Source organism: Martes martes (assembly GCF_963455335.1).
Source record: "Martes martes genome assembly, contig: scaffold_57, whole genome shotgun sequence".
Classification (NCBI taxonomy): domain Eukaryota; kingdom Metazoa; phylum Chordata; class Mammalia; order Carnivora; family Mustelidae; genus Martes; species Martes martes.
The window spans coordinates 376677-387558 of NW_027666627.1; the positions used below are offsets into that span (position 1 = coordinate 376677).

Below are 10882 nucleotides of genomic sequence, written 5' to 3' on the forward strand. Positions count from 1 at the left end.
TGAGTTACAGCTTAGTGATTGATCTAGGTATGACTGTGTGCATCTTATCAGTCTACTCTAATTCTGGTCAAATGTAGGAACTTTGTTTCAGTATATCTCATTTTCTTCTCTGTGCTCCTAGTGTCATATGTTATATCTGTGCATGTTACAGCGACTCACCAATATAGTGGCATAACTAGTGCTTTATATACTCTTATTTCCACAGTCTTTCTCTGGGAATGTGATTTATTTTTGCCTTTGTTTTTTTCAGAATCGTTTTGCTGGATATAGAATACATGGTTGCCTTTTTTTAAATCTTTAATCATTTAGATTATGTTATCCCATAGACTCCTAGCTCCCATTATTTTTTTTTTAAGATTTTATTTATTTGACAGAGAGAGAGAGAGAGATCGATCGATCACAAGTAGGCAGAGACAGGCAGAGAAAGGGGGGGAAAGCAGGCTCGCCGCTGAGCAGAGAGCCCGATGCGGGGCTCGATCCCAGGACCCTGAGATCACGACCCCAGCCGAAGGCAGAGGCTTAACCCACTGAGCCACCCAGGAGCCCCTCCCATTATTTTTTTTAAGAAGTCAGCTGTTAATCATAATTTTGGTCTCCTTTTGTGATAGGTTGTTTTTTTTTCTCTTGAAGATTTCAAGGTTTTGTTTTTGTTTGCTTATTCTTGACTTTTAGCAGTTTGACCCCATGACGACGTGTTTAGGTGTGGATGTGCTTGTCTATTTCCTAGTTAGGATTTACTGGGCTTCATGGATCTGCAGATTAGGTTTTCATCAAATTTAAGCAATTTTTGGCAATTACTTCTTCAAATATGTTTATTAATCCTTTTCTGTCTTCCTTCTGGGGGTCTCCTTACCTATGTGTTGGTACACTTATCGTTGATCTGGTCTCAGGCTTTGTTCATTTTCTTCATTTTTTTTTCCTCCCTCTCTGCTTGAGATTGAGTAATTTCTGTTGATTTTTCAAGTTCACCAATTCTTCTGTCATCTCAAATCAGTTGAATTTTCCATTTCAGGTACTGTATTTTTCAGCTGTAAGTTTCCATTCAAATCTTTAATTTACTTTGTATCTTTTTCTTTTTTAAACATTTTATTTATTTATTTGACAGAGAGATCACAAGTAGGCAGAGTGGCAGGCAGAGAGAGGGGGAAGCAGGCTCCCTGCTGAGCAGAGGGCCGGATGTGGGCCTGGATCCCAGGACCCTGAGATCATGACCTGAGCTGAAGGCAGAGGCTTAACCCAGAGCCACCCAGGCACCCCTGTATCTTTTTATTGAGACTCTTCATGTGTTGTGTTATTTTCATCATGGTTTTCAACACTATTCCCATTAGTCTTTGACCATGTCCATGTAGCTGCTTTTAAATCTTTTAAATCTTTGCTGAATCTACCATCTGGAAATACTCAGACAGTTTCTGCTTAATGCTTTTTGTAGTAAGGGTCACCTTTCTTGTCTCTTTGTTTTATAATCTTGTTGAATTTCAGGTAATGTAGCAATTAGGGGTTCTGATTTCCTCCCTAGGGGGTTGTCTTGTTTTGTTTAGTAACTTGCCTCCAGTAAACTTATGAAGTCTGTCTCTCCTGCAATGTGCAGCCATTGATGTCTCTGTTCATTTCTTAAATTTTTACATCTTGCTTCCTACATGTTGCTGCTGTGCCTGCATCCTTTAACATTTAGCCAAAGATTGGGCAGATGTTGTGTGCAGACCCCATTATTCATGCTTTCTCCTCTGCTGATGGATCTGTGTGGGCTTCTAAGTCCATGCAACATTTGGGTCATTTTCAAGGCTGCCTGGTTTTTGCTTTCTAACAAGCTTTCTGCTTCTTTGCGTGTATGCGCGTGGCTTAGCAACCATGGGTATGTGGGTGGCTCGAACCAGCTTCAGTTTCTACTGCCTGCCTCGGGTAAACCTGGAGTTTATGTGGAGTGCTTATCCCATCCAGATGGCTCTCTGACCTCTCAGAGCTTACAGTTAAATACCTTGCTACTCTTGTTTCCCCTAAACAGCATTGCAACCTCAGGCTAGAGAACTCTGTGTGCTTAGCATGGAGGCCACCTCTTTGACTTACTCTGCCTCAGGTCAGGCAAGTCCCTTCTCTAAGTGACAAGTTTCTGGCATGGGAAGTGAGAGCACAGCACAGACTCACACAGCTCTAACCAAACTTCAGTAATCTTCATGAATAAACCCTTCTTAGTTTGTTGTAGGTCTTCAGAGTCTTTAAAATAATATTATCCAGCTTTATAGCCTCGGGGCGGCGAGCCGAGCGGGGGCCCCGCCGCTCCGCCCCGTCAGAGCGGCGCGCCACCGCACTGAGATTTGAGAGGCTTGGGCCTCGCACATGCACTTTGGGCACCTTCAGTCGCTGGCCCTTTATGCGCAGGCGCAGCCACGCGGGTTTCAGAGGTGCGCAAGCGCATTTGTGCTTGGCGTCATGGTTACGGTTGTTAGGTGCTCCAAGATTCCAAACCGTTGTGGGGTCGGTTTGGCTTATCTCTAGCACTGGTGCTGGTGTGTAGAAGCGGTGAAAAGCCCAGTGGAAGGTGAAGTGCTGGTGAAGCCTCTAGGCTTTGCAATGAAGAAGTGTTTTGGTTTCGGGACTGGGAAGGGGCGTTCATCCGTGACCTTTCGCAGGGAAGTGATGAATGACTTGAGGGCCCCGCTTGTTAAGAAGGGAGAATTCAACGAGTCCCAGCGGGTGTATAACATCCGAATGAAAGATCTCAAAAAGATCCACAGAGTTGCCGTCATGGACAACATATTGAAAATGCAGCGGTTGCTATTGCTTGGGAAAGACGTGAATAAAAGAGACAAGAAAAAACAGTAATAGAGCTGTAAGGGCCTGCTTAGCCAGAGGGAGTCATTTTGTGTTTATGCAGTGAACTTAGATTGACCCTGCCCCTCCCAGAGGAACTTACTTGCAAAGCCCAGTTACAAGGGCGGGTCAGGCCAGGTGAAGACATCCAATCAGTGGGGTGTGCATATATCTACTAGGGTAAATTGAAATTCAATTGGCCACCCAGGTGTAACCTAGCAGTTTTCTCTGTGTGTTGCAGACCTATTGCAATCTCACTGGCCACCTGTGTATAGCCCGGCTAAACTACCTCTATAAAAGTTAGTCTGTGAGGCTGGGAGGGGTCGCCTCTTTGTAAGAGATGGCCCTGACCAATCAGTTTGATTCTCGACGCTTGGCTCAAAATAAAGCTTTGCTTGACCTTCGCTTTGTATCAATCTCATTCCTTTGATTATGGACCCTAACAGGGACTTGGAAGCTGGCCACCCTAGACGGGGAGTGGGGGGGAGAAGGTGGGGGGACCGGGAGAAATGCCCTCCTTCCCGGGCTCAGCCTGTGGAGCCGAGCCCTCCTGTCACCGAGGGCGCTTGGTGGTCTTCCCTCCTGAGGCCGGGTAGCATGGGGTCTAGTGCCCAGGCCGACTGTCTGAGCAACAAAACAAAATCCTCAGCTGCCTCAGCGGGCTTCCTGCTTTTCAGGGTACAGATCACAGGAACAGAGAGGGGCAGACCAACCACCATGCCCCCCTCCCCCATCACTTACAGTCTAATTCCCGGGAAAGTTTCTGTAACTTTAGGAAAGAGACGAGCCCTTGGCACGGCTCGGGATGGCAATGGGCGAGTTACCTGTTGATCAGACCTTTGACGTGTTTCTGTAGTCTCTCCAGGCCCTCCTTTTTCTGACCACTCGCTGTTTCCTCAGCTTGCCTCACGTGAGGCGGGATGTACTTGCCTTCGTTTTCACAGAGACTCTGCTTGAAAGGACAGAATTACAAAAATTTTACATGAACAAGTTCCTCTTCTCTGCTTGCTATGTTCACGTTTCCGCAGTACAGTCCCAAGGACGGGGAGAAGCTGTAACGACTGACCACGGAGGCTTAACCCCCCTCAGAAATGTGCTGAACGTCCCGGGGAGTCCTGAGTGCGGGGTCACTGCTGCCGCGAGAGTCAGCCTCTTCTCTGCCCTGTGACTTCAGCCCCGGCCGCACCTGAGCCCTACACTCTGCACGAGCCCAGGCTTCGATGACGGCCAGCACAGCAGCACACACGCACCTCGATCCCGTGCATCACCAGTCTGGAGGGAGAGTGTCCTAAAGTCACTCCAAACTCGTCCAACGCTAGCACCTACGGACACGTGGCAGAATCGGTCCGGCGCTCACTATCCCCAGCTCGACCACTCCGAGGGCTACACATCACTACTCTGACCCACACTCCCCGGCCCCGCGCGGGCTTTGGGAGACAAACGGGGCACAATGCACGCCGTCAGGGAGTTACCCGGGGCTGGGGAAATCACATTTATGCACCCAGAAACCGCGGCCCTCGTGACCCCCATGAGCTCAGGCCGCACGAACAGACCTTCACAGGCTGTGAAAGCAAAGTCAGGACGCGATCAAAGCTCTCGGAGAGGACGCCCCCAGAGAGGTGTGAGTGCGCAGACCACCACGCAGCGAAAGGACGAGGGAGAACCGTGCGGGGAAAGCAGCGCATGTATCTTGGGGCAGAAAGCTGTCATCCGAGACGAGCGGAAGACCGTGCGGCGGTCCCCACGTTCCTCTCCGGGTGCCGGCTGAGAGGAACCGTGTTAACAGCGAGGGGCAGCCCGGGAAGGCCTCGGCTGCTCCGTCCCGGATCCTGACTCATCTTCAGTGCACGACCCTACCCCAGGGAGCCGCGGACCGGCTGTGTCGGATGTGCCGCAGGAGCAGCCGGACGGGAAAAGGAGGGCTCGGGGAGGGCAGCGCCGCGGAGGCCTCCCCGCACCTCAGTGGCCAGAGCAAAGGGGCGGCGGAGTCCGATTTGGGTTCGGACACCGAGGCAGCAAACACCGAACGAAGGAGACTCCACCTTAGCACAACCGGGGGGACGGCCACCAGCTTTCTGGGACGAAAGATCTTTAAGGATGTTTTCTCCGGGAGCTGTTCCTTGTGGGATTCCAAACCCAACAACCCGATTCGCCACACGTCGGCTGGACAGTGGCCAATACCTCGGCGGGCCGCCTCTGCCCCACTCTTGCCCCCCTCCCTTCAGGAAGAAGGGCAGAGCACCGAGCTCCCACCGACCTGGTCCGCCGCGCCCGAGTCCTCCGGGGCAGGCCCCCTCCTTCCTTGGGCGGGACGGACGCTCCTTTCCCTCCTTCCGCACGCGGCCCGCCCTTGCGCTGCTTTCTGGCCGTCGTCGTCACCGTCCGCTTCCTCGGTCTCCGCTCCGGCTTCTCCTCCCGGCCGGCCCTCTTCTTCCTCACCCTCGTGCTGCCCTTCGCCCTCGGTGCCGCTGTCGGTGCCGCTGTCGGGGACCGTCTGTCCGTCCTCGTCCTCCTCGTCCTCACGGCCGCCTTCACACCAGCCGCCGTTGTGTCCAGGCTCCAGGGCCCCCAGGAGGTAGTCGAGCCCGTCCCGGGCGAAGGTGAGCGGCACGGAGCTCCCGCCGCCCTTCCTCTTGCGCTTGTTCAAGCCGAGGCGCCGCTCCAGCTTCCGGATCTCCCAGTCCTCCTCCTCGTTGGCCGCCAGAAGTGCCCGCTTCCGAGCGGCGGCGGCGGCTGCAGAGGGCCTGGGGGTCCCGGGGGGCCCTCTGGGCTCGCTGCGGGCCCGGGCGCCCTTGGCCTGCGGAGGTCGCAGCCCCTCCGGCTGCGGCGCGGCCCGACGAGGGGACGGCCGGCCGCCCGCCCCCGCCGCCCGGGGGCCGCTCGCTCCGCCGGCTCCGCCGCCGCCGCCCGCACGCGGGCCCTGCACGAGCCCCGCCGTCCTCCGCAGCCGGCGCGCCTTCCTCAGGTGCCGCTTCTCCTTCCTCAGCTCCCTGCGGCTTTTCCTCCCGCCCGGCCGCACGCGCCCGCCCGTCGGGGGCCGCGCGGCGCCGCCGGGGATCTCACCCTCGGAGCTCGCCTGCACGAACTCCTCCACCGCGAGCTTTAGCCGCTTCAGGGCCCCCTCGGTGCCGCCCCCCGGCCCGCGGCGTACCCCGCGCCCGCGCTGCCTGTGGGGTCCCCTCCCCCGGCGGCCGAGCCGGCGCGCCGCTCCAGCGCTCGCGGACGCCGCCATTTTCCTGGCAGCTCGTACGCCGACTTCCGGTCGGGGCGGGACTTCCGGGCAGAGCGGGCGCTGTGCGAGGGCAGACGGGCGCCCCCTGCTGGCGGGAGGGCGGCAGCGCAGGGAACCTCCCGGGAACGAACAGCCGCTGCTCTCGGGCCGCGTGACGAGCGCACAAATACGTGCTCATCTAATGCGTGACCCCTTACAGCTCGCGGTGAAGAGGCCTCTTGGCGACCTGCCACAGAAGGGGGCGTAGTTGTGCAGGGGGCGGCTCCAGACGTGCTTGCCTCTCCGCATCCGCAGGGAGGACGTGCGCGCTGTTGTCTGTGCGTTTTACCGGGAAACCTCAGCCGAGCTTGTTCTGAAACTGGCTTCTCTCACTCAGCCTCAGGCCTCGGATCTCCCACGTGCGGCGCAGCGGTCACCTTACTGTGTGGTGGGGCGGCCTGGCTTCCTGGGGTGCTGTTCCCGGGTTTCTCTATCCGCACACCTGCCTGGGGAGGGAAGCATCCCTGACCGCCGGACGCTGGGAGCGTGACCTTGCTGGAAAGAGGGTCTTGGCAGCTGTAATCAAGAGGAGGGTACACCTGGGACGAATATAACATTGTATCTTAGTTGTCCTTCAGTTAGAAAAAAGAAAGGTAAGAGGAGGTTTTCCTGGATTTCCCAGCGGGAAGTAGGGGCGCACAGGGAGAAGGTCACAAAGAAGCCGCTACACGCCAGGGAACGCCACGATTTGCGGGAACCGGAGGAGCTGGAGGAGTTCTGGAACAGACTCTCTGCGGGAGCCCCGGGAAGGAAGCAGCCCGGCCCGCACCTCGGTCTCCCGCGTCCAGCGTCAGGACGGGGATGAGGCATTCCTGCTGCTCAGGAAACTAGTACAGCCACGGGAAGGAGGCGCGTGGGAGCACCCAGGGCCTGCTGGGGAGCAGGAAAGAAAAGCTTTGGAAAGGACAAGAGGCACAACCAAATAAAAGTTCAGAACTCAGGGTGCTCAGCAGCCCGGGCTCTGGGGCTGGGGTTCAAACCCTGACTTCTCCGCTTCCCAGCTGTGTGACCTCGCGGAGTCTGTTTCTCTGCAAAATGGGCGGGTGATAGTGCCTAGGCACCGGGCTGTTGTGAAGACCAACGGGGTTTTACAAAATAACTTCCTCGTTTCATTTTCACGGTGCAATTTGCACTGCTTCCCTCTTGCTGTCCCCCAGGGCCTCTGCCAGGCCGTTCTCAGTCTGTCCCATCCTCAGTCCTTGCCTCATGCTGCAGTGGTCTCCTTTCTCATCTTACTTTGGGGCTGCAGTGCTCCCCACGCCTACCCGTGAGGGCTTGTTCTCCTGGGCTACGGACACTGGGAGTGAATGTGTCGAAGGCTGAAGGTAGGAGCCTTCAGGGGTGGAGAGACGCTGTGTTGTTGGCTGGTGCAGGTCACCAAGCTCCCAGAGGCAAGTGTCGGGGGAGGCAGGGTCCCCCGGGGGGCAGCTCCAGTCCTGGGGGTCTGGGGCTCAGGAGCAGGTGCATGGGGTGCTGGCCCACCGCTGCTTTCCTGGGTGCCTGCCCTCCCGGGCCCTGGCCATACGCAAGGGCAAAGCCAGAGCAGGGATGAGAAAGCTTGTCTCCGTGTCCTCACCTCCAGGCTCTGCTGGGCTCCAGCTTCCGCTGTCACGGCCTGGGGTTCGTGCTCCCCCCTTGTTGAATAATTTCTCGGATACTCACTGGGGAGAGGGAGCCAGAGACGCTTGTTTCTAACCCATTTTGACAGGACCCAAATGAATCAAATCCATTCACTGATACAGAGTCCTGGGGAGGGGGTTGGGCATGTCGTCACTTGAGCCGTTGGTGTCCGTGACCTCCCAGATCATCGGGTGTTTGTGAATCATTCTGAGCCCTGGGCTGGCCCTGGCTTCCTTATCGAGGAGGTTCTGTTCTGACGCCACGGATTCTAGGACTCCAGGAGGGACTGATGTGGGTAAATCTTGAAACCCTAAAGTGAGGGAGGCCTTCGGCATTTTTTCTGGCTACTTCTCACTTGGAGGAGCTCTGTTCCGAACCTGCAAACCGCCCCAGCACCACCGGAAAGGAGGCTCTTCTTCCCCAGTGAGAGCAGCTGGGGGCAGGGCAAGCAGCGGCTTCACCGTCTTGTGGCCAAGACAAGGAATGAAAGCGTAAAACCGTCCCTTAATGGCACAGGGCCCATGCAACAAGGGCCCTGAGCGAGTGGTAGCAGCGGATGCTGGCGCGGGCACGTGGGTAGGCTCGTGCAAAAAACAAGCTGGGTGCGGGGCAGGGCCAGGTGTGACAGTTTGGCAGCCCCCACTGCGTTTTCATTCTGGGAGCACAAGGAAACCAGGGGAATGCTTTAGGGAGAGCTCAGGTCTCAGTGTTTGGTGTGTGTGGGGGTGACCTAAAGAGATTTGTATGGTGAAAAGCTCACCCACCTGCCTGCAGGGCTGACCGAGGCGGGTCAGAATGGAAGGGCAGACATGAGGCCGCTGTATCAGACACTCGTCCCCCAGCCTAGAAAGAATTGCGGGCTGGGGCTTTGCCTGAGAGCGTTTTACAAATAATAGCATGAATGATCTATTAAGAGTAATACGAGATACGACTTGAAGTGTAGCCTTTAACTATGTCTTCGTCCGACTGTGACAGAACGCCACAGATGGGGCCTGCGCGCACACGTTTACTCTCACAGGGCCAGAGGCTGAAGGTCCAAGGTCGGGTGCTGGTAGTCTCAGTGTCTCGTGAGACCCCCTAACTGGTCACCAATGACATCTCGCTCTGTCCTCACTTGGTGGAAGGATGAGGGAGGGCTTGGGGTCCCTTCTATTAAAGCTCTAATCCCAGCCTGAGGCTCCACCCTCCCGCCCTACTCACCTCCCGAGGTCCCCCCTCCAGACACTACCACACGGGGGGGGGAAGACTTGAACGTGTGAATTTGGGGGGTGGGGCGCAAATATTCTGTCCATAACATTTAGGCTCACAAACTTTTTTTTTGTTTCAGTGCACATGTTGATTAAAAAATTTTTTTCTGGGGCACCTGGGTGGCTCAGTGGGTTGAGCCTCTGCCTTGGGCTCAGGTCCTGATCTCAGGGTCCTGGGATCGAGCCCCACATCGGGCTCTCTGCTCAGCGGGGAGCCTGCTTCCCCCTCTCTCTCTGCCTGCCGCTCTGCCTACTTGTGATCTCTCCCTCTCTCTGTCAAATAAATAAAAATTTAAAAAAAAATTTTTCTGATGGAAAATAATTCCAGCTCATCATAAAAAATGGAAGCTTTTTTTTTTTTTAAGATTTTATTTATTTGACAGAAAGAGAGAGAGCACAAGCAGGGGGAGTGGGAGAGGAAACAGGCTCCCCGCTGAGCAGGGAACCCGATGCGGGGCTCGATCCCAGGACCCTGGGATCAGGACCTGAGCTGCAGGTGGACACTCGCCTGACGGAGCGCCCAGGCGCCCCAAACCGGAAGCATCGTGGTTACACATGTAACGTAAAAGGGACGTCCTCCGTGTGCTCTTTTTTCCAGGGATGCGTATCCTTCTGGATATCAAATGTGTATACTAACTTGCATTATGACGGTGATGATAGTGATTATTATTTTTTACCAAAACAGGATCTATTGTCTTGCAATCTATGAGAGATACAGCTTTTCACGTCAGCGGCTTGGGGCCTGACCACTGCTGAGCAGAGGCCTATGGGGAACACAGCACCGGAGTCCCCCCCCCAAACCCCCTGAGTTAGAATCTGCATTCCACAGCCTCCAGGATGACTCTGGGCATCGGAGAGGCCTGATTTGGGATCCACCACTCTTTCCAGTGGCTTGACGGGCTCCACTCTTGTAGCCGGGTGCTAATGAGGAATATTGACAGTTTCCTTTTGAAAACCCAGCTCTTGCCCTCCTAACAAACACTCTAGCACGCGTCGTGTGTGTGTGTCTGCAGGGCTGGGCACATGCTTCGCACCACCGTCATCCTGGAAGTTGCTTCCAGGAACTGGATACGTGTACTTTTTGAATGCATTGATAATGCCACATTTGGAACCCCAGAGCCGTGCCCGTTTGTGCTGCAGTGGTGGGAGTGAGCCCCTGTCCCCGCAGCCTCTCCTTCACAGCGCCTCCGGGGTTTCATCTTCGCCATCCCGTGGCTGACCTTGTCGGTGGCCCTTGGCTGCGAGGTCACATACACCTCCCTTCTTCTGCCTCCTTCACCACCCGGCCTGCTGAACCCAGCCCAGACGTCTTCCCCGGCATCCACACTGGTGCCCTGCTGGAGAACGTTCAGCCAGACCAGAGTCTCCTCCTCTCCATCCTGGCGGCCCCTGTCCCGGGCAGGCCCCAGCGTCTCCTGCCTTTGGCTCTCTCCAGTCCATGGGCTGCCAGAGTGATCGGTCTCCCCCTGAGTCTCCCCTTGCCGTTCTCCCGCGGAAGATCTTTTGTGGCTCCTGGAAGAACCAAGTTCAAAGCCTGGCCTTCCAGCCCACTTGGGTCCCCGCCCCCGTGCCCCCCCACTGGCCTCCCTTCTGCACGTGTCCTGGTTTGGCAGTTCACTCCCTCTCGTACCTCCTTGACTGCCCTCTGCCTGGAAGCGCCCCTTCTGCATGATCACCTCTGCTTCGCCCAGACACAGCTTCGTGCTTCCCTTGACCCCTCCCCTCCGTCTCCCAGCCGGAGAGCTCAGCTTCTGTCTTCTCCTGCTTGCGGCAGCCATGTGTCTGCCCCCAGACCTGCTTCTGTTCCTGGCTGGCAGTGGCCACTCAAGTATTTGTTGGAACGCCCAAGTGCAGTCACACCGGGGCAAGAAAGAACTTGGAGAGTCTTTCCCTCGCTACGTTAATCAGCTACGGAAAGGCTGGGTCCAGAGCCGCA

The 10882-nt window shown here is 55.8% G+C and overlaps 1 protein-coding gene across 1 annotated transcript; it reads right to left on the reverse strand.

The window, feature by feature from the left end:
• Positions 1-928: 928 nt before the first annotated feature.
• LOC308337879 (nucleolar MIF4G domain-containing protein 1-like) lies at positions 929-6040 on the reverse strand (the record flags this gene model as incomplete). Its single annotated transcript, XM_080831424.1, has 3 exons — positions 929-2778; positions 3633-3760; positions 5066-6040. 3 exons carry the CDS (start codon positions 6038-6040, stop codon positions 2490-2492), a joined length of 1392 nt encoding a protein of 463 aa, XP_080687550.1. The 3' UTR covers positions 929-2489.
• Between the last annotated feature and the right edge of the window lie 4842 nt (positions 6041-10882).